This window comes from Dermacentor albipictus, chromosome 9, assembly GCF_038994185.2.
Source record: "Dermacentor albipictus isolate Rhodes 1998 colony chromosome 9, USDA_Dalb.pri_finalv2, whole genome shotgun sequence".
NCBI classification, from domain to species: Eukaryota; Metazoa; Arthropoda; class Arachnida; order Ixodida; family Ixodidae; genus Dermacentor; species Dermacentor albipictus.
In genome coordinates, this window is record NC_091829.1 from 49,976,075 (window position 1) to 50,000,543 (window position 24,469).

Genomic DNA, 24,469 nt, shown 5'->3' on the forward strand with positions numbered 1-24,469 from the left:
ACTGCAAATCAACACTACATTTCCTTTTTCCTTACGTCATTTGTGCTTCCTAAAGCGCAAACATATAATTTTTTTCGTCCAGCCTTACACTTTTTACTTACTTTGAGCATATAAGACCCAAGTTAGAATGTTTTTGTATTGTATGGCACCCTTTAATAAAGTTAATATTAAAAAACTTTTAGCTATCCAAAGAAAGGCTGTTAGACTTATTTATTAAAGTTTAAGCCTGCTAACTAAATAACTGAGCTGACCTCGAACCACCTGTAATTAGTATGCGTCGTAATTCGATGCACTTTTTTATACAATTTAGCGTTTCTCGACCAGGTAAATTTCTCCTCTCTGACCATGAGACATGGTGTGCTTTTGTTGATCCGTATCTTCCAGAAAATTTGGGCAGAGCGCGATAAGAGCGCGCATGAGTACACGATGTAAACGCTTCATTCTTCGCGCTTGAGTTTTGTAATCTTGTCACTAACTGCTGATATTGTTTAATCTTGTCCCGTCTTTTTGCGCTTAACCAATTATACCCTCAAAGCACTGATTCGGGAGGGAGGAAATAACTTTAATGTGTCCTGAGGAACCCCTCCCCACCCACTCTTGGTTTAGTGGGCGGCAGGGGTCGCGGGCCGCACCCACGTTGGGACGGGAAGCCCGTGAGCCTCCGCCCTTTCGTGAGCCCTCTGGACGGCCCGGAGCTGGGTCTGGCGGTCGTCGCTTTGCAGGGCGTCTATCCAGTCTTCTTCTTTAGTGAACACGGTGCCGCTTAACGCGGAGCATTGCCAAAGCATGTGCGCTAGCGAGCAGTAAGATTCGCCACAATCCGGACATTGCGGCTCTACTTCTGGTGAATAACGGCTCAGTCTGCCTCTCGAGGGGAACGACCCTGTCTGAAGCATTCTGAATATCGATGACTGTGGTCTAGTGAGTTTAGCGTGGGGGAGTGGGAAGGTCCTCCTCGACAGCTGATAGTGTGTTGTTATTTCGTTGAAGGTGAGCAGCGGGTCTCGGTGCTCCCCTCCCTCCCCGCCACCTCGCTCGCCACGATCGCCGCGGTGCGTGAGTCCTCGCGCGCGTCCGTGCGCCAGCTCGTTGGCGTTGGGAAATTCGGGGTGCACGTCGGCCCCCATGTGGGCTGGAAACCATTTGACGAGGTGCTGACCCGCGGCTCCCTCGCTGCCGAGGACGGCCGCCGCTTCCCGGGATATCGAGCCCGAGGCGAATGCTCTTGCCGCCGCTCGCGAATCTGTGTAGACGTAAGGACGTTCGGGGTCTCTCATTGCCATGGCTATTGCCACCTGTTCGGCCACTTCGGACGTTACCCCCTTGACCGATGCTGCGTTAATTATTGTGCAATCCCAGCGTACCGAGACGGCCGCGTACCGGTCGCTGCGCCCATACTGGGCCGCGTCTACAAATGCCGCCAGGCCCGGGCAGTTGGCGATCGATTTCAGCAGTGCTCGGGCCCTCGCCTTTCGGCGCCCCTCGTTGAATTGCGGGTGGACGTTTCTCGGAAGCGGGCATTCGGGCATTCCATCTTTTTTGTCTAAAACTGCTCATTCTATCGGGGGCCCATTAAATTTCGCAAAAATATCTCTAGCAACTTCCAAAACCAAGCATGGCTAGCTAGCTGCAAGGAGCTCCGCTAATTGTTTATGAAAGCTGGCTTGCATGGCAACAAGTGCCGTATTTTGATAAAGTGAATGCCAGGCTAAAGAGGGCGCTGAGTCCTCGTTTAAATAGTTATTTGGTTCACACAATGATTAGGCACGAGGGAAACCATCGCGTGCTAGGATTCGGAGGCCTTCAATGTAAGGCAACAACGTGCGGCCCGAGACAGTATTGGTGCCACGCGTCTTACGTGAAATGCTGTTTTTAAAGAGAAACTTCGATAGCGAGCTCTCCCGGACATAGCGAACGTTACGACGTGCCGCATTGGTTAGCACTATATCCCAGTGCTAGTTTGCACTATGTAAGGGTGCCGAACATTGAAAAAGACAGCAGCAGCAGGGAGCAGCCACAAATTGCAGGAAGAGTAAAACAAAAAAGCTTCACCTCAGCAATTTGGAGTAATTTTTTTTAATTTAAAGGTAATAACATAATTTTCACGATATGTGTACCATGTTGCTTGGCAAAAATGATTATCCTTCTTTCGATGTCGCAACTGAGAGTGTACGTTTAGCTGTGTTATAGACAAAGTTCTTAGTTGCATGTAAAAATTGACAAAGAATAGCGAGAAAACAAAAGACGCTTCGCACTTACCTCTTGTTCGCTTTTGCCAGATTTATTACGTCGAGCTTCCTAGAAGAAATTTCTTTTTATTTAGAATGCCTGAAGAAATTGCGAAGGGAAAACTGGTGACAATAAAGTTGAAACACATGTTCTCGCTCAGAAAGACAAGACAACAAAGCCCACCTACGTTTGAGAGGGGTACCCTGGCGTCAATATTTCATATAATTCCCCATGGTACTGTCAGATTGGCAATGTGCTATGGCACTATGTTGCTGAACATAAGACAACAGGTTCGCTTCCACGCAGCTACGCCTGCATTTTTGCGTTGAAAATGCAAATGCACTCGTGCGTTCTATATAGCTGCGCCTTAGTAACTCCTTGTGGTGAGAAATAATCCGTAACCCTCCAATACGCTCTGCTTCTTAAATCAATGAGCAGTTTCGGGGCGTTTCACTCCCAGCTAAATTTTTATTTTATTCAACGAAACAGGCGTACTCACGCCTCAGTCAATTTGGAGACGACAAATTTAACCCTTAATTATGCTGCTTTTAGTGGCAGTTCAAGTTACGTCTATTCAAAGCAACATTGATATCTCCTGCCGTTTTATAGGCCAGCATGCGGTGCTCTTGGGCGCTGCTTTGTTCCTCTAGCTGCCGAAAGAAAGAACGACGAGTGTGATGTGTGTGAAAAGAGAGGGAGCTTAACTAGACTTGAAGTTAGTCGGCCTTTTGCAGCCTTCATTTTCTGTAAACTGATATTTCTCACTTTATGAATATGTGCATGGTCAAGCATGGTGCCATACCGAGCGTGTTGTCTAACAGTCCGGCCTACATTAACTCATTAAGGCTCATGAGAGAACTAGGAACCAGAGTTTATTTGTTTTCGGTCACTATCGGTATTTTCACACTCTAAGCGCACTAAGAAAATTTATTGAATTGCAGTTTTATGTTTCAAACATTGCAACCCTGTAATTCTAAAGTGCGCTTGGCTTGTATGGCACCAAGGCCTCAAAAGTATGGCAGCTGCTCAAAAGTATGGCCATTGTTTGGAACTTGTTAAAAGATAAAAGTCTTACGTTGCATGGTCAAATAAAACTTTACACAGGCCTGTTCAGTCTTAAGACGGCAAAAGTTGCATTTTATAAACAAGCATTCGTTCTTGGAGAGGTGTTTTTACTAGTATTAAAATGTGTAAAACATCAATCGGGACGGTGACAGAGAAGGGCCTTGGCGTTGCTTACAGAGGCGCGTGTGTTGTAAGTATAATATTATATACCGTTGCCTTTGTTTTTTAAGGCAGTTTTAACCTTCCTTTAAGTATGAAGCAACTAGCCCTCAAGAACGTTCTACTAAAATGTTATTTTTCCGCTGTAACCTAATGCCGCGTGCCCTTCCAGCTTGTTTCCATTGTGCGTATATGTTATGTTTTTCTATTGTTCCAGACTTCCTGCCTAATAAATTTATGTGATTCCAATATATTCTAGGGGCGGCCTCCTTTTCCTCACGTATGTCTGGCCACCAACATTTCCTTTCACCCTTTCTCTTTGCTTGAAGCAATAATTGAACCATATATTTTTTTTTCACTCAGGATATTTACCATTTTCTCGTTACTTCATCCTGCGGGAACTGCGTGTTCTTGGTGGCCTGTGCTCTCTTGATGATTTTGGTTATTCCGCGTTTGCTTTTTGTATCTCTCTGTTTCACCAGCTTTTCGGTGTTTCTACTTGTTGCTTCTCTTTCCGTATTTTTGTCGCAATTAGAAGCTCACTCAATTTCCAATCTATTTCCATTCTTCGCTTGGCCATTTGCCAAGTTCTTTCTCGACTCTTGTCGCTATATTTGACATTGTTTTCAGCGTTCAAATTTGGCAGCATAGCTTTTTGAGTTTCTTGGTGTATGGTATGAATAGCAATGAATAGCATGCACAGGATGAGACACTAAAATTCACACACACACACACACACACACACACACACACACACACACACACACACACACACACACACACACACACACACACACACACACACACACACACACACACACACACACACACACACACTCACACACACACACACACACACACACACACACACACGAACAGTACGAGGGCTATCCGGAGAAAAAAATTTCCCGTATATCACTTTTATGCGCCCGAAGAAGGACATATCTCTTATACACTGGTATCAGCGTCTCAGGAACGCTAGCTTTTTTTCGCTGAGGAAAAAAGAGGGTGCGCTCACATATGTGCCTCGCGCTCGTTTATCTTTTCAGTTCCAAGGATTTCTCGAGAAACCGTCTTTGCTCGTTCCGATGGAAACGAATTTGTCAAGGAACGGCTCGTACTGTTTAACAAGGAGCGCTCGTACCATTCGTGCTGGTGGGAATTTTACCGTCTTATCTATTCATTGTCTATTCTATTCATTTTACCGTCGCGCTATTCATTGCTGTTAAAATTTGCACTGGCCGTTATTCGCTCCTTGCTCTTTTCCCAACGACGTATCCCATTTTCAAAATGATGCGTTTATGGTCACTCCCTACGCTGCCATGCCCTTTCTCGTCAATGATCATTTCTCTCAATTATCATCAGTTCCTTCTGTCATCAGACAGTAATCAATGGTCCAATGCCGGCTTCCCATTTTCCACGTGGTCTGCCCATCAGACTTAGGCATAGTGTCACAGGCATAACCGCCTGGGTCCTGCGTGTAGGCATTCATGTCACCTAACAGGTTCATTTCGGCGTCATTCCCGAAGCTCTTAATATCGGCACTCAGGCACTCCCATAAGCCTTGATTCTTCTCTCTGCAATTATTTCCGGTCCACAAAAACGTTAGGCATGGCCAAATTTTTTTCCACTAATGGTGCATGATAGCCAAAGATGTTCTTTGGATTTAATCTTCTAAACAATTATATTTTGGGGTTTTACGGGCGTAAACCACTTTCTGATTATGAGGCACGCCGTAGTGGAGGACTCCAGAACTTTTTGACTACATGGGGTTCTATAACGCGCACCTAAATATAAGTACACAGGTGTTTTCGCATTTCTTCCCCATCGAAACGCGGCCGCCGGGGCCGGGATGCGATCCTGCGACCTTGTGCTCAGCAGCCCAACACCACAGCCACAGACCAACCACGGTGGGTTTTACTCTTTTCCATCTGGCTTCTTGACGGATGAGCATACCAACTCTCCTACCCTTTCTTTCCGATTTAGTTCGTTTGCAACCTTCCCAAATATAATTCCCAATCACTTTCGGCGGCTCCGACTCTCTAAGGTGTGTTTGTGTAACCGTATACAGTCCTATTTGTGTTCTTTTTTTTAACTGCTTCTGAATCTATACCCACTTTTCCTGTCTTGCGCCGCCCTGCATCTTTATGTCGGCTATTGCATGGCGAGCTCTCTTGTTTTCCTCCTGTCATGCTATTCTGAGGTTCCCCTAGGGGAACTTCTTCATTGCTACCTACTGTAGCCTCATGAGCGCACGTGGGCCCTCTGAAAAAGCAACAGCGTGACTAGCAAGTTGCCAGCCAACTTCTCCTCCAAGCCTGTAATTGAAGTGGATCCCGTCTCGTTGAAAACCACCACACCTTCTCACTTCCCTGTTTATTTCGACAACCTCGAGACATTTCTCTCGGCTCATTTTTCATATCGCCTCATTAGCAGCCACTACGGCTTTCTGCACGTGACTGTCTCGTACTCGCACCTCCGGCACCGTGCACACCACGATCTGCCCCTGAGTTGACATCTCGCACAAGTCGTCTACCCCCTTCGCTAGGCACTGCACTAAGCGTGCCGATTTTCTGTTTAGAACGTCATTTAGTCCAGCTGCTGCTACTACCAGGTTGCATCTGCGGGAATTTTCCACTAGGTTTTCTTTCGCTCGCATCACGACAGCACCCAATTTCCGGCCTGGAAGTTCCCGAAAGCATATTTAGCGCCAGCAAACAAGGACGGAAGGGAGACGACACCACAATGTGTTCCCTTCCGTCCTTGTTTGCTGGCGCTAAATATACTTTCAGTTTACCAACACGCCCAACAAATGGCAATGGAAATTCCCCTACTAGCCACTCTTTTGTCGCCTTTCACCCTCTGCACAGTTGCCTCTAAGCACCTAGCCAGGGAGAACAATAGGTATTACAGTAGAAAGTTGGGCGAGTTGATATGCATTCATAATGGTAACAGCGCGAACACGATGATGACTGAGTGAAAGGACACAGGATGAGTGCTCATCTTGTGTTCTTTCACTCCGTCGTCGTCTTGTTTGCGCTGTTCCCATAATGAAGGACAATAGGCTTATGCATCCACGCGGTTAATGTGAGAAACAGTGACCATCAGAAAACATTGGGAACGGGTGCAACGTAACTGGCAACGAAAATGTTGAGAATGCGCTAGTCGGGATCATACGATGCACCTGTATAGTAATCATTTTTCTCTTTCTTACAGTAGATTTCTGTATGCTGTTTCCACGAACCTTACTTTCATTTTAAAAGTTGTTTCTTTTTCTTATTTTCGTTGCGAATTCATGGATAACAATGTCGGTTTTCTCCAGTGTTGCTTCGGGTGCTCCGGTTTGAGTGTGATGGATCGGTTCCCAAAGTGTGGAGCTTATTCTTCGTACGGAAATCAGCGAGAGTCTTTGTGGCGCTGTTGTCCTTTTATGCCTTGCAAATATCCTCGAGAAATCGAAATATCACGTAGGATATTAAGTATTTCGTTCTTACGTGGTTCGGCAGTCGTCTAATGGCTCTTACCACTGTGCTGTGTAATGCTCAAACCTGGAGTAGGTTCGTCTTAGAAGTTCAGCCTCCATGCACTCCTAGCAATTTTATCGGGAAGATTTTGCGGCAGAGAGAGCGCGTAATTTTCGTACAGGCTGCTACGAACCATGTGCCATTGAAGAACGGCAGATACCCAGTGTCAATTACCAAGTGACCTAAGTTAACCAATAGATGCATTAGAACTTGTTCCCTAAGCACAGTAGCCTGAAGCTCTATCCATAACACAATGGCCTGCCCAGTGACTCAACTTCGCGCAAAAATGTTAGATGCAAATGAACAGACGCATGTACCGTAAACTTGGTGAAAGAATGCCAATCGCAATGAAAATGCAGGAAGAACCATCTCAGGGTGTTTTCCACAGTTATTGCAATTAGCGGTGAAGCAATATACTGGCGCACCAAACTGCCACCTCGGAAAGACGCCAAGCACGAGGCGTGTACTAAAACCAGCTAGAATCACTGGAAAGTAACTCTACAGCAGATTCCTTCGTCGGTTTTACTTCGATACACTGCGCCATCCACTGGCTATGTCGAAAAGGTCGCGCGTGGCATATATATATATATATATATATATATATATATATATATATATATATATATATATATATATATATATATATATATATATATATATATATATATATATATATATATATATATATATATATATATATATATATATATATATATATATATATATATATTAGTACGCACTTAAGGCTAGATGCGCTCGGCGTTTTATATGAATGCACTGAAAGAGACAACAGCCGAGCGAGGCGGGCGCAAGAACCACCAACACCAACCATGTTTGTCTTCTTCGTCTTCTACTTGCGCCTGTATTCCTCACTGCAATCACTCCCCGCCAAAAAAGCAGTCATCCTGGTGACGTATGGAACAAGCAGAACTGGTGGGTCGTAGTGCGGCTTCAGTCGGTCAGCATGAAGAGTTTCGCGTCCGCGACGCCGTTGTTCCGTAGATGGCTGATTAGGCTCAGTGACGCAGTTGACTGGGGAGATCTGTTGTAGAACTCGGTAAGGGCCGTCATACTTTGAGTTGAACTTCGTAGAAAGGCCAGGAGTAGAGGAAGGAACGCAGATACATAACAGCGTTCCAGGTGAATGAGAAGGAAAAGTCAAACTTGCGTCATATCGGGTTGCCCGGTTTGCTGTCTGATCCACAGCGCTCTCTGGCTGTCTCTTAACGTTGCGCTTAACAGTTTGCGTTTCGTCGTGCTTTGTGCGCTTCTTAGCTTGTTCTCTATCTTTTTTTGTTAACCTCCATGTTTCTACCCCACATGTTGGTTTGGTAGACTGCAATGATCGTACGCTTTTCAACGAGAGTAGTGCGCACGCAGTCACAATTTGGCAATGCCTGCTGCGTACACTCCAATCTATTGGTATTCTTTTTTCAATTTGCTTCTCATGATCAGGGTCCCCTGTGAATAACTGGCCTAGATAAACGTACTCCTCTACACACTGTAGAGGCTGACTGGTAATTCTGAATTTTCGATCTCTAGCCAGACTGTTGAACATTATCGCGGTGTTTCGCATATTAATCTACAACCCCACTCTTCCACTTTCTCGGTTAAGGTCCTCAATTATTTGTTGCAAATCGTCCTCAGTGCTGCTGAACAGGGCCGTCCAATCGCGAAACCAATTGCTGCTGAGATATTCGCCCTTGATCCTCACTGCTGAGCCTTCCCAATCTAAGGGCTTGAATATTTCTAAGCATGCAGCAAATTGCATTGGAGAGATTGTGTTTCCTTGCCCAAGCCCTTTATTAAGAGGTAACTTTCTACTTAACACAAGTAGCTGTGGAATATTTGTAGATAGTCGGACATATTCACGTATGCCTCCTGTACTCCTTTACTACAGAACGCCTCTATGACTGCTGGTACCTATACTGTACCAAACACCTTTTCTTAATCTATGAAAGCCATATAAAGAGGTTGATTGTACTCCGATGCAAACGGCGAAGCATAAAAAGATCCAACTCAAAAGATCAGATAGAAATCGCTGAAGTGTCAACACTGATCACCATGAAAAAACCAAGGCATATTCGAAATTATAACTTGGGAAAGATTGGGCAAGTAGTAAAAATGGAGGCAGCATGAAATCAGTGAAAGGAAATATTTGCATAGGACAATGCAAGTGTGCACTTATATATAAGCATGGTAATATCATCAATTCGGATCATGTAGTAAAAGCAGTGGAACAATTATATACTGCGCTCTGCGATACCCAGAACAGCCACTCTACCTTCATTCGAAGCAGTGGTGAAAATGATACAGAGATATGCAAATATTTTCATACAAATAAACCATTTTTCTTTATAAAATCGTCAGACAATCTTGATGCGGGTGGCTTTTGCATTTCATCCTTGTGTGTAGGCTTATCAAGGGCATTTCCACGCGTTATCTTTAACTGAAGAAGGAAAATGCGATTTCTTGTTTCAAGTAGTAAGCTTGAAATATGTCCGATAATCTTATTATTTATTTATTTATTTATTTATTTATTTATTTATTTATTTATTTATTTATTTACATGTACCTTACAGGCCCTCGAGAAGGCATAGTGTAAGGCGGAAATACCGTAAAATATTAGTATGGAATCTGGAAAAAATAAACATCAGTATAATGAAAGGAGTATGCACACACGATGGAAAATTAATACACCAGCAAATACAATGTGTAGACCAATAACAATAAACAATAAACAAGCTCATAATAGCATAATAACATTATAAACATTTTTGCATGTTATATAGCAGTAAGTACTGTAAAAAAATTGGGACCACAGAAATTATTTTATTAACTTATCATCTTCATTGGTATCTAAACCCTTCTTTCCGCTTAACCCAAACATGCAGTATTACTTATGCTTCACAGCTTACCATCGTAAATGGTAAATGTAAACACAGTAAATAGTTCTCTCATGGTAATTCTTAAGCAGAAAAACAGTTATCTACTTACGTAACGCGTCCCCGTCACGGCTTCAAGCCTGCAGAAGGACTATTGAGGGGAAAAAAATAACATCAACGGAATTATTGAGCATCAGTCAGCCTCTTACAATAAAGATTATCTGTATTACCAGGCACTTCCGCATATCTCATAGATGATGAATACGCTATATTATGAAATGAGAGTCTGCGGTAAACTTTGTTCCAGTGCTTGAGATAGAGGAACCGAGATATAATTTTTTTATGCGAAAATAAGCCCTACTTTATATAAAAAGTTCCTTTCAATCCAGTTCTCGGTAAGTTATCGCTTAACGCTATACTGCCTGCGCAAGCGGGTACGGCGTATCATTTGGCAGAGGCAAAAGCAATTCCCCTGTGAAGCCTGTGCTTTATAATAGTCTATTAAGGAAAGATTAACTTCCACCGTGAATATTATTGACGTAGAGAGTAGCAGTAAAGTTTTGAAAGTTTGAGGTCAGTAATAAGTGCGGTCAGCCTCCTAAGTAGTCGTGCTTTTTTAAAAAGGATAATACAGAAACCATCCTTAATGATTCTATATATCAGGCAAAGCATTTGTAAAAGGAATAGGCGATTCCGATTTGTGGGCAAATTTTCCTTCTTTCTGTACTATCGTTAAGCGCTTTCCCTGATGATTTTGTAGCTGCATGTACTCTAGTCATTATACATGGTTTATGCTGATCAGGCTAAATTAGGCTTCACAGTTTTCTTAAAAATAGGCAATGGGGGCCACGCGAAGACCACCTGTGCAACTAAATTATGTGGCCAGGGGGACACAAAGTGAGGTGATAATTATTTCTGTCAGCAGCCCAATGGACTAAAATTGAATAATTAACTTTTTTTTTACTGCAGTAAGTGGTTAGGTTTGTATTGAAAAGCTAGAGGCAGTCGCATTTCTACACAGTATCACTTTGAAGAATGATTCTAGCGTATCTCTGCTCCGAGATTTCTGACTCCAAATTTTAATTGTCGCTCGCATGATTACACGTGCAAGAGAGTACGGATCGACGCAAAGCTCCACCCTGATGTTAAAGAGCCACATCACTCGCCTATCAGCAGTGCTGGGCGTTTTCCGACGTGCTGGCAGTCAGTTGAACTCTTCGAAGTGCATCATCAGCTGACGTGAAATTACGTTCCTAGGTTACCGCATGAGTTATCGCGGCGTCTAACTTGATCACGACAAACTTAGTATCGTGAAAGAGATCCTTGTGCCACTTTCGGCCAAAGACATCTGGAGCTTTGGTGGCTTGTGGTCTTCCCTCGTTTTGTCAAGAACTTCGCTGATATGGCCCGTCCACTAACGCAGCTCCTGAAGAACGAAATCACATTTTCACGGGTTGCTCAACAAGCCGATCCATTCCAAACGCTCACAAGATTGCTTACTACTTCTCTCATCTTCGCGCATTTTGACACCACAGTGCCTACACAGGTAAGAACAAACACCAGTAGACACCGCATCGGCGTTATCCTTGCACAGCAGCAACAAGGCTAACACCTTATCATCGCCTACTCCATTCCCCTCCTTTCCCCTTCAGAGCGCAAGTTCTCAATCCCTAAACGCGAATGCCTCGCTCTTGTTTGGGCAGTCGCAAGATCTCGCCCGTACTTGTTTGGCCGCACCTTTTCGGTAATCATGGACCACTATGAGCTGTGCTGGTAGTCGTCCCTCAAAGACAGAACTGGACATCTCGGTCGCTGGCCGCTAATGTTTCCAGAATACACCAGGACGCCGAGTGCCTATCATGTCACTCCGTGGGCCCTCCCAAATTCACCACCCCGGTTTCAGATTCTGCGTCCTCTTCAGCAATATACGCAATTAACGGCTGAGTGATGCAAACTTGCCGTCCATCACCGATCACCTAAATTCTAATCCCTCCGACCCTTCCCTCCACCTGTGCGTGCTTCTCGACAATATTCTCTACCGTCCCAATACCTACACCAACGGTCCTGCGCTTTTGCTCGTAGTACATACAACCTTCCTTTCTACACTTCTCCACCAGTTCCACGATATTCCAACAGCCGGCCACCATGGAGTATCCCGTACATAAGACCAAGTGCGACATCGATTCTTTTGGCCAGGCCTTTACCGTTCTGTGCACCGGTACGTTTTTGTTGCGAGTCCGTCCAACGTTGCAAGCGTTCGTGCTTGCAGTTTGCCGGCCCACTTCAGCCTATAGACATTCCGGCTAGACCGTTCTACCGCTTCGGCCTTGATATCGTTAGGCAATTTCCGACGTCTCTTTCGTGAACAAGTAAATCGCCGTAGCTACTGACTACGCGACGCGATATGCCATGACTCGGGCACTTCCGACCAATTGAGCCATGGGCGTTGCTGAGTCCTTGCTTCATGACGTCATCCTCCACCACGGCACTCAACGGCAGCTACTGAGACATGACCGTCTGTCTTTTTTTTTCACACACTGTCGGCGATATTCTTCGCTTTTGTTCCACACGTCACAAGCTAACCACCACCTACCACTCGCAGACTGATGGTCTTACAGAACGCCTCAACCGCACGCTCATCACAACTATATTCATGGACGTTTCATCAGGTCGCTGTGACTGGGACAAAAGCTTGCATTATGGTACATTCGTATAGAACGCTTCCCCCTCCCCCCGACACTGCCTGCTTTCTCCTCTTTTTATCTTTGTTTGCCAGCCACCCCACTTTGCCCTTTCAGACATTACTTCCACCAGCCCCCCACGCCGCTACAGAATATGCTCGCGAAACTATTGCTCGTGTTCAAACGGCTCGTAACATCGCACGGGACCGTCTCTCTGCCTCCTAGCTGCCTAAAAAGGCTGCTTGGTCCTTCTTTGTACCCCTTACTGCCACATAGGCCTGTCTTCGAAACTTCTTTCCCAATAATCCGGGCCCTTCAAGGTTTTACGCCAGCTCACCGAGGCGGCACGTTAGAAAACGTGATAGGAGACTCAATGGCCTGATAGGAGACATGGCCTCAATTTCGCATCCGCTAATCTTGGTGACATGCTCCGCGGTGAGTGGCACCTGCGGTGGAGGTACGTTTTCGCATGGCGATGTTGCTGCCATGTTAGGCATTCAAATGAACCGGTGAGCGATGCGTCAGCTTTTGTCGTTCTCAAAGCACTTTCACTCCCGTATGATAGCGTCGATCGTGTTGCAGGCCTTTCAAATGAGAAGTCTGATTGCGTCATCTGCTATCTCTTTTAAACGTAGAGTACTATCTCTCTTCTTTGTCTGACTCTATCATGCCATCTTTCGCCTTGCGACACAGGGCCAGCCCCTCCTGTATAGAAGTAAGATAGTACTCCGTTGATGTCTGAGCGTGGGACGCAAGGGCCTTATTCGCCGCGGCCGTACGACCAATGGTCGTTCCGAAGAGATCACGCATCTTTTGAGTGCAGGAATTCCAACTTTGATTTCAACTTCATGATTCCCGAACCAGACCTCTGCTGTTCCTTTTAAGAAAAATATAACATTCGCCAACATGACCATATCGTCCCATCGGTTTTTACTTCTGCGCTCGTGCAGGTCCAACCGGTCGTCAATATCGACGACGTCGGTACTGGAAAACGCGCCCGGATCCCTTAGCTGCGCAAGGACAACAGTTGACGTTGCCGCCGCTGAGGAATAGGCCGCCTCTTCTGTCATTGTGGAAACATCTAAGCGACGGCCACTGCGGAGCTTCGTCATAACGAGTTCTCAACCCTCACTTTCACCAATAATGTGACGTAGATAAAGATTAGGCAACTATATATAAACAAGACATACAGAGTGAAGTCACAGCCATGATGGCAGAATAACCACAAAACTCGAACGAGCTCTTTCGATCATCGTTTTCATCGTCCTGCTGAGCACTTTCTTCGGAATACGGAAATGGCATGTAACAACATACATGGCAAGCATATCACCCAGAGTACAATTAAAACACTCGGTAAGCCTATTGATATGAGCGTGGAATGTCGAGGTGGTGCGATGAATGAATTGGCACTGAGCCGGGAGGGCTTCCACAGCGTGACACAAAAAGATCCACCCTGTGTCACCGAGGGGACAACGAGGAGGACCATGGCGAAGAATAAAAACTTGGAGAACGCTTAAGCTTCGCCTTCAAGAGTGGAACGCGATAACGTTATCGCACCCCGTTCGCACCGCCGGCTCATTCGCTCGGCATGCCCCTTAGTCAAACAAAGACGAAACGTGCGCCTGAGCCAGCGGAACAAACCAAAGAACTCGGCGTCTCGGAGGGAGAAACGATCTATGCGAGCCAAACGTCGTGATCGGCACGGACAGCTGGGCTGCGACGCCCCATGAAGGTGGACGTGATCATGGGGCTGACAACGCGGAGGCGACAACGAGGAGGACCATGACGAAGAATAAAAACTTGGAGGACGCATAAGCTTCGCCTTCAGGAGTGGAACGCGATAGCGTTTATCACACCCTGTTCGCACCACCCACTCATTCGCTCTGCATGCTCTTGAGTCACACAAAGACAAAACGTGCGCCTGAGCAAGCGGAACGAACCAAAGAACTCGGTGTCTCGGAGGAGAAACGATCTACGCGAGCCAAACGTCGTGATCGGCACAGACAGCGGGGCTGCGAGGCGCCATGAAGGCGGACGCGATCATGGGGCTGACGTCTCGATGGGATCGTCCTCTATCTCAATTGGGAGCACCACGTAGACGCATGACTCCTCGCCAGCAGCACGGCACACATCGCAGGGGATTTCCCACCAGACGCGCTACGGCGCAGCGATCACGCCAGAGGCGTCCCGCGTCGGGCGCTTCACCTAGGAATCGCGCTGGGAGTGGAAAGAGGAGCCGCGTCACCTAAACACGAGGGTTCCAGTGACGCACGCTGGAAGGTAGAAGGGGAAAGAGCGAGAAAACTTATTAAAGGCAAGGGTATTGGGGCATCCTCGCACCGGTCCCCGCACGGCCCCAATGCTCTCAAACGAGACGAATGGGAGAAGCGGGCGAGTAGCGCACCACCTGTCAGGGCAGTGCCGTACATTGCGAGGAGGTAGTCTTCTGTGTTGGCCGCAAGATCGCTCTGCGTGTGCGCCAAGCGCAGAAGAATGTAGCGGAAACGTACTGCGCTACTCGTTTACCTGCGACTTGTGTAATTTACAAGCTCATAATTACCGATATACACCGCAGTATAGCTTTAGGCGGCACGTTTCTAAGGCAACAACGCATTCACTAGAGGCGCTTTTGTACCGTAAGAACCGAACTCATGGCTGAGTGGCATCGTCTCAGTCTCACCCTCCGGAGATCTTGGTTCGATTCCCACCCAGCCCATCTTTCAAGTTGTTTTCATATATGAATCGCCTTCCGGAGTTTTTTCGCTCACGGCCAACGCCACCAGCGCCGGCTTTTCTGCCACACGAGCTCTTTAACGCTCTCGCATAAAAACAAAGTACAAAGAGAGAAATGGCATTGTGTGCCTTTGCGGTAGGCACACCTGCAATTAGTGCGTACCGCGTAAGAAAACGGATGGTGACGATGTCCCTGCGTAACTCGCAGTTGATAGGAGAGGGGACCCAGAGAGATCAGTGCTCACCAGGTAGCAGAGTTGGGCGGAGATATGGAAGAGGTTCCAAGGGACTTAATGGACGGTAAGGTGGGTATTTGAGACGTTGGCAGTCCGCTCACGAGTGAATAAACTTGCCAACGAACGTGAACGTTCCGTTCCAGTAGTAGCATGGCCGAGAGCTTTCAGACGTTTCTAAGACTCCGACATGTGAACACTGAGGGAGGACGTGGAAAGACGGGTCCGATTTTAGAACGCAGGTTGCAAGGTATTTGTGGCCATTAGATGCACCGCTGCCCAGATAGAGAAGTTCGTCGCAAATAGCAGAATGACTAGCTCACCGGTTGAGTGCGCAGGAGGTCGGAAGTGTCGGCGTAGCGTAAACGAAAACAAGGAAGGCAGCTATCCAGCGGTCGTGACACTGCTGTCAAGTTATGCTGTCAATTTGGCGAGGCGAGAGAAATTACGCTAGGGATGAAACACAAGTAGCGTCTAAGGGCAGGGAGGAATGGGAGAGCGTCGGCGTCCGCATGTTTATAGCCGAAAAAGTAGGCAATGTTGATGGCAAACTCTTGAAGGTGAAGGGACCAGTGAGTAAGGCGTCATGATGTATTTTTTCAAAGTCGAGAGCCAAGGAAGATGGTGGTTATCTGTGACAACGTCGAAACTGCAGTCGTACGAGTAGTGACAAAACCTGGTAAGGACCGAGAAGATGCTTAGGCATTGTTTCTCATTGAAACTATACTGGGTTCCCGCTTTATTCATACGCGTGGCTGGAATACGCCACTCCATATTTAGAAGCATAACTGCTGGCCGGCCTAGTTGGAATTGACTAATAGTGAAACATTGCGCTGAACTAAAAGAAAAGGCACAAAGAAAAATACACAAGGGCTAGCGCTTCCGACAACTGGTTTTGTTTTCCGGAAACAGCTCCAGAAACAGCATACAGATCTACCCAAAAATCTCAGGGGATTCTAGGGCACATACAGTGGAAACCTGTATTGTCTGGAATGTTATAGATACAAGAAAGGCCGCGATATCACTTTATCTAAAATAGCAATGGATGGGTCACTCACACAATCTTCGTTGTGCTGTGAAATGTAAAACGCTTCCACAATTTCCCTCGAGATTTTAACAGAGTGATTGAATAGGATGGCTGTTTTGGAGAGGGGCTCAAAGCAGGGTGTGCCCTTGCGCGCGCTCTAATGCATGACCAAATATGTGGTAGTGCCTCCCTTTAAACTAACCTAATCTTATGTTAACACATCTGCTGGTTTATTTGACGTACACATGTCCGCCCGACTTAGGGATTCTATATACAATATTCTTTATACATTCAATAAACTGATGCCCGTAACTTGCAGTACACTCATTCTTGAAATGATACTTTGCCCTCAAACTTTTGTTTTATCCTGGAACATACACTTCCTATTTTGTTCTTTGCCAAAATACCCATCTTTACTCCGTAGTTTCATGCTAGTACTTTAGTCTGTCGGAGAGACCATGTACCCATGGACTTAGAGAAACTTTGGAATGTTCTTCGTTCTGCCTGCTTTTTGCCGTGGTTGGTTACTTGTCTTGTTTAAGCTTCATTAGCCTTCAGCACACAAACTTCATTACAGTGAGACGGAATTTAGTCAACAGGTTGCCCGTTTGCGAGATGCTGCATATCCTCTTACGGCAATGTAGTGCATTGGAGAGATTGTGTCTGCTTGCCTGACCCCTTTCTTGCTAGGTAACTTTGTACTTTTCTTGTGGAGACCGAAATAAGCTGTGGCATCTTTGTAGGTAGTTTCCATGATATTCACGTATCCCTCCTGTATTCCTTGATGGATGGAAACAACTTTATTCTGAATCCGGCAAATTTGACGACTTGGGCTCAGGTCTCCCATGAGGGGACTTCGAGGCCTTGCCTCGTCGCCGCCTCTCGGGCTTGCTGGACAGCCCATTCTTGTGTCTAGAGGTTGGAGCTGCGCAGAGCGGCGGCCCACTGCGACGCAAGAGCCACCGGAGCTACTGCCATTGTAGCAGATGTACCCCGACACTCCCACAACATGTGTGAGTATATATACTGAATCAGAAGCCTCTTCACAATCTATGAAACTTCATCCAGTACTTCCTCCTGCACTTTGTCCTGTACAGATTCCTTTATATACGTGAGATATGCTGATTGGTCAGAGCGAACAAAGGCCAGCGAGGTGTTCGTGGACCGTTCGAGCCAATTCCACGAGTTGAGCCCCGCTGTTTTGCGCATCTAGTTATAACTCCCATATAGACTGATCGAGCAGTATTTCAAAAACGACACAGGCCTGCATGGCACACACAGCAGTCACAGGACTCTCCAAGACTTCAGTGAAGGAGGTCTTGAAAGTGAAACATGTTTAAAAGATTTCTCGTGGCTTTTAAACCAGACGTTAACCACATCCGCGCGGTAAAAACAGCGTTGGGGAATTCAGTGACATATGTCCATTAGTTCTGAGCGCTTACCTTTTGTCGTGACGACAGTGAAACCTCAACGCCACTGTCAACAGTGCCACTGAAAATCACCAGGTCTTGCTGGCGAACCAATCCAGAGCAAGTGGTGTGCGATGAAAGAGGCGGAGCCTGTGGTGTGGTCGTGTCGTTGGACAAAGCCAGCCGTAATGTCCTGGTTCGGAGTTCTATAATGGATGCTTAGTATACTGCATAGCATACTCACTAATTATATAGAGATATATTGAAGCAATAACGTTTGACGGTAGGTGCGGGCATTGTGCTTTCTCAACAGTTCGACGTCAGCCTTGTCCGGGTGGAATTTGCGATGATGCTGCTGCTGCTGTTGACAATATCAGTGAAGCGTTGAATCACATGATCCGGCAGTGACATTGTCAAAGAATAGAAGAACGTAGAAAAAATAACGGGATTCGCCTCGGGACGCGCCTTCGTCGAAGGCAGGTCCCAAGGCCGATACTCGTATATATAAAGAGTTATTCCCTAAGTTGCGCATCCATAGCGAAAGATAAAGGAACGTCCACAGTGGCCTAGTTCGAAGGAGCTGATTCGGTCGCTGGTCTAACCCATTCCTCGTACTTGAGCTACATCCGCACTTTTCTGAGGTGATGGTCACGGTTTTCATTGTGGCAATGGTACTGCTAAAACAGATTGGCTGTGGTCGGTCACATGCTTAAGCTAAAATTTGTGCACTTATGTGGTTCCAGTCGTGTTTCTTGGTGTGTGGAGGCTGTGGAGGGCCGGCTTCCTGTTACGCATGAGACCCAGGAGAAGGGAAAAGAAGGGCTCTTCCCGGGCGTGGTTTTTGTACCACTGCCGCAGCTCCAAAGCTACCGCTTTGATGACGAAGCTGAAGTGGAGCCTATGCAGCATTACTTTGTCTGACCGGGATAGATACGCGAAAAGTTGGTCTTGGGCAACGGTCAAACTGATTTCCCTCTTGCGTCGGTTGGCTGTTGCTCCAAAATGTTTGTGAAGGTCACACGGCAGTCCATTCATCCTGCCGCTTGTGTTGGTGGCAAAGGATGTTGAAGGATCCAGGGACAAAAAGCGATTGGAAAGAAGCGCACGCGTCACCTCATGGGCTCGGTCATTTCCAACGGTGTTCGGCTGACTAGTGATCCAATGCAGTGTAACAGCAACCTCTCGGGCCATCACACGCCAGACGTCCTTGACAAGGATGACAAGTACTGCGCAAGACGCCATGTAGTGAGAATTAGAGGAGTGCCGTTCAGATTCTATAGCAATGTGTACACCTGTGTTCTACCAGCGTACAGGCTTAGACCATGTTTTCTGCTCAGGCTATTGCCCCGAGTTAAAGTTCGGTCGGTCAGGCCGGCATCAGCCCTCGTAAATGTCAGATGCGTCGCACATGAATTGACTGCCCGCTAGGTGATGGCTACTTCACTGGTGCTTGGGTTGGTAGCCACGTCTAAATACACTTCTTGGCTCCCTGGGGCGTCCGCCAATCTCTGGCCATGGCGCTACGCGAATGCTTCCCGGCGGTGCGCATGTTCGCCGCCTATGTTTTGGGGAGCTTACATGGTGTCAATGCCCGTAATGGGATCCCGCGTTGGAATTTTCGATGGCAGTGAGAATAAAGTTGAGGTGTCCTTGATCACGTAACTCGCCTTGTCTGGTGTGGTTAAGGCATCCCTCATTGGATGCCTTCGATGCTTCAATGGTTGCGTGGAATTAGGACGACTTTTCATATCCATACACTTTCTCTGCAGCTGTATCATTGCGAAGCCAAGTGATGACTTGGAGAGCTGCTCGTTATATTACCCATATTCGGTTCGAGTGCCTAGGAAACAGATCATAACACGCAAAATTGCAGCTCGATTGGCCGCTTGATTGGCCACTCCAGGTACTCTGTGTGTATTCGCAGGCTTCTTTCACGCTCGGAAAAACACTTCTATATAGCACGTATCGAGAAACAGAAGGCTGTATCGCGAGTTTTTTTGTGTTGATGGTATCATTAGGTCTCGGAAGGCGGTATGCCCTATGCTACCTTTACTGGCAGCCAGATAGCATATTAGTTCATTTCACAGTCATAAATATGGCGCCAAGAAACAACACAGCCCATACGTGCGACTATACACTACGACAGCAAAAGTGTTCTCTCGCGAGAAAAAGAAATCTGCTATATACAAAACAGCCAATGACTAATCAAAAAATGAGTGCTGTATAATATGCGATATATGAAATGTTGCTTTCCTCAAGGAACAACCTAAATATATTTCTCGTTTATTGTATTACTGTAGGCTTACAAACGGCAATGTTCCTGGTATTTTGGTGTTTTGATTTCCGCTCTAAGAATCATGAAAAGCTCTTCGTTTAGGAATTTTGTTCTGTGAAGAGCTCTGTCCAAACATTATCAAACTAAAAAAAATAATAGGCAAATACTTTCAAAAGTTCCCGCCGCTTATTATTTAGGGCTGGACAGACATAGATTCCGGGTAACTATGTAGGATTTTCTCTCTCTTGGATACTACGATGTTCGAACAAGCTTGTCTATGTGCACTGTAGATAATAAGCAATGTGGTGAGATAGCATATAGTTTGTAGTCTGCGTAGTAATAATGACATATAAGTTATACTTACGTATAAAGTTTTATTCCTAAAGAAGGCTTCGTATTCCTGAAAAAAAGTGTTTTTTTTAGTTTCTTAACAGCGTTTTGTGTATACTAAAAATGAATACTTTTAGTTCATTAACAGTGTTTTACATATAACGAAAGTGAATACTGTTAAAGAAAGAGCTTTCAACTAACCCATAAAACAGGTACAACGAGGACTAGTTGAAAGTTATCCCTTCTGCATACACTAGCATACATTTTTGCATGAATCGATACGTTGCAGGGGCTTTCAGAGACATATATAGTGAAGTTAGTATAAACATTTTGCATAATTTCGGAAACCCTGTGCGCACGTTGCGCTCCCGTGCATACCGTGAGTTATAGAGATGCAGGACGGTTAATGACATGCGTAGATGGATGAATGGAGGGCTGGATGAATGCTATGAGCATCCACAAAGCCTCTCTTATTTCGCCGAATCTCTTAGTTATTTTATTTTGTTTATTTTTTGCAGACGAAATTCCCAGCGTCCAAATTTATGAACCCTTATAAGGAATTTTAGGTTCGTACCCCTCCGTTGTTTGTGGTCTCTGTACTTCTCTGCCACAGAAATCCCGACTGCCTTTTACTGATCGCTATTGTGCACATATTTATTTGCCCCCGCTCTCTCTTAATACATGGGCTTCAAGCAGGCCAACGGAGCCTACATCGACCACCGGGCAGATATCTTCTCATTCCAACAAACGTATTCCATCCTTTCCCTAGATTTACTGCAGGAAGCACATGCGTTTTTTTCCTTGATGTAACTCCCTTTTAATTACGCGTTCTAAGCCATCCTTGGCCGCTATCTTGTACACGTTCGAAAAGCCGATGTTCGATTTCGCCTCGTGCGATTGTCCAGGCTGCGCCCATATCACGGCCAAGGCCAATCTAGTCCAATCGCGTCAGGCGAAATCAGATGTCGGCTTTTCGAACGTGTACAAGATGGCGGCCCTGATCTCATTTGGAAAAGTATAGAGCTTCACTTTGGGTTATGATAATATTTTTTTCCTCATTTTATTTTAGCTCTTATCTGTTACTCATGTCCGCCACCCATAATTTCAGCCTTTCTGACTTAGAGGGCTTGTTTACTTGGTTAAGCACACTCGTTTTTTTTGTCTCCATGTCGCTTACCACAGCCGTTCCATACTTGAATGAATGAATGTGTATTGTTTAATGGCGCAAGGGCCAAGTATGGCCAAAGAGCACCATGACTGATAATGTTGTGTTAAGCGCTGATTTGTGAGTTGCGATGGTGGGATGTGACATGGCTGTAAAGTGTCCTAGAATCAATCGGTATCATAAAAGCGTAAAATGATATATAATATAAAATTATGATAGAGATACATATAGTTGTTTATGGATCTAGTACGCGTAATAAGTGATCGTGGAGCTAAAATGCAAGAATATGGAAATACCACCTAAGCCTCCGGGAGGCCTTTGAGCCCAAAGGCTGGGAGGCAGGTGCTTTCTTTTAGTGCAGTTATCGCAGCAGAAACCTCAGTTAAGAGGCCGTGCTACGGATTTCCTGGTGATATGACATGAAAACTATTTACATCTTTTAAAAATGCGAACAAGGATTGATATTTAAAGAGCGGTTCCATACCTATGATTATTAGAGGATGAAGGGGAATTTGTTGACGGTGTGGTAATGGAAAATGCTTTTACCTATTAGCGTCTAAGTCAGTGCATTGCAGCAGGATGTGAAGCACGGTAAGTGGCTCACCACATTTATCACACATGGGTGAATCGCCACCGGACAAGAGGTATGCGTGTGTGCTGTATGTGTGTCTTATCCTGAGTCTGCAAAGTGTTACTTCTGTGTGGCGGTTCTTTGATACCGGCGGCCAGTTGCCAAGATACGGCTTGATAACATGTAGTTTATTTTATGTTTGTTTGTCCCACAAGCGCTGCCAGAAAGCCCTTAGCTTTTTTCTTATTGAGTGCTTGAGGTCCATTACAGGAACAGTCGTGGAAGTGTTGGAAGCATTCGCGTGGACGGATGTGGCTAGCTCGTCAGCCAACACGTTTCCCTCTATCTCTCGGTGCCCCGGCACCCAGCATACGACGATATGCTGTTTGGACTCATAGGTTGTGCATAATGCTGTGTAAAGCGATAGAATTACAGGGTTTTTATATTTCCTGACGGTTTTCAAAGCATTTACAACACTCAAAGAGTCTGTGTATATAACTTCCTTTGGGATATTAAATTCATTAATGTGTTTAATGGCAGCCAATATCGCGTAGGCCTCTGCTGTGAAAATACTTGTGTTAGGGTGCAGAACACCGGCATCTGAAAAGGATGGACCGACCGCTGCGTAAGATACGCCAGAATTACACTTCGATGCGTCTGTAAAGAATTCAGGAGTGGAGTATTTGTGCAGTAACTCGAGGAAGTACATTCGTATATGCGCGACAGGCGCGTGCTTTGTAACAGCTACGAAAGATGTATCACAGTCTATTGGTTGCCACTGCCACGGCGGGGGACGTATAGCAGGGGACATAAGGTGGTATTCAAGCAGCGGAACACTTGTTTCTTCAGGCATGGAGAAAGGCATGGAGAAAGAACACGCATGGAGAAAGGCTGTGCCACTGTGGGCCGGTTGCGGAAAAGTTGGCAACTGGACAAATCATTTATGGTGTAATACGCGGGATGATGACTGTTTCCGTTCACTCTAAGAAAATACATGAAAGACGAATATGTTCTCTGCAGATGCAGTGACCACTCATCCGATTCAACGTACAGGCTTTCCACTGGGCTTGTTCTAAAAGCGCCTGTGGACAGGCGAATTCCTAAGTGGTGGACAGGGTCAAGCATCTTTAGAGCAGTTGGAGTAGCCGACTGGTAAACTATGGCTCCATAGTCTAGTCATGTGCGTATGAGGCTTTTGTACAAGTTCATGAGACATTTCTATCACTGCCCCAGGTTGTGCGTGAGAGCACCTTTAAGATATTCATTGTTTTCATGCACTTATTTTTAAGATATTTTATGTGCTGTACAAAGGTCAGTTTCGCGTCTAAAATTATGCCTAAGAATTTATGTTCCCTGTTTACGGGCAGACGCTCACCTTGCTACACAATTTCAGAATCAGGGTGCAGGCCTCTTTTTCTAGAGAAAATGACACAGGTGCTTTTTTGTGGGTTCAGTCTGAACCCGTTCTCATCAGCCCATTTGGAGACCCTGTTAAGACCAAGCTGGACCTGTCGCTCACAGATTGCAAGAGAACTTGATTGAAAACCTATCTGCACATCGTCAACATATGTTGAATAGAAGATGTTATGTGGTATGTGTAGACGAAGAGAATTCATTTTTACTATAAAGAGCGTGCAGCTGGGCACCCCGCCCTGCGGCACTCCAGTTTCCTGTACAAATTTCTTTGACAGAACATTGCCCACTGGAACACGGAATGTCCGATTCGACAGATAACTTTCGATAACATTGAACATATTTCCGTGTATACCTAACTGTGAGAGGTCTCTCAAAATCCCAAACCGCCACGTTGTATCATAGGCTTTCTCCATATCTAAGAATACTGATAAGAAAAACTGCTTATGGACAAAAGCTTCACGTATACGTGCCTCGAAACGTATGAGATGGTCAGTGGTGGATCGACCCTCCCGAAACCCACACTGGTATGGGTCCAGCAATTTCTTTGATTCTAGGAAGTGTAGTAGGCGACAGTTAATCATTTTTTCGAATACTTTGCAGAGGCAACTTGTTAATGCTACAGGCCTGCAACTCGATACAGAGGAAGGATGCTTTCCGTGTTTTAGGATTGGAATTACAATAGCCTCCTTCCAAACAGAGGGGATCTCGCCGGAAGACCAAATAACGTTGTATAGGTAAAAGAGGGTTTTCTGTGTTTCGGATGGTAG

The 24,469-nt window shown here is 45.8% G+C and overlaps 1 protein-coding gene across 1 annotated transcript in view; it reads right to left on the reverse strand.

The window, feature by feature from the left end:
• Window positions 1–24,469, reverse strand: part of LOC135911937 (neprilysin-4-like) — a 186,215-nt gene that overhangs the window by 23,680 nt on the left and 138,066 nt on the right. The window contains exons 10-12 of the mRNA XM_070525674.1: window positions 20,585–20,620; window positions 9,975–10,013; window positions 2,260–2,298 (exon numbers count right to left, since the gene is read on the reverse strand). Of these exons, the coding sequence (XP_070381775.1) occupies window positions 2,260–2,298; window positions 9,975–10,013; window positions 20,585–20,620 (114 nt within the window). The remainder of the gene's footprint in view (window positions 1–2,259; window positions 2,299–9,974; window positions 10,014–20,584; window positions 20,621–24,469) is intronic.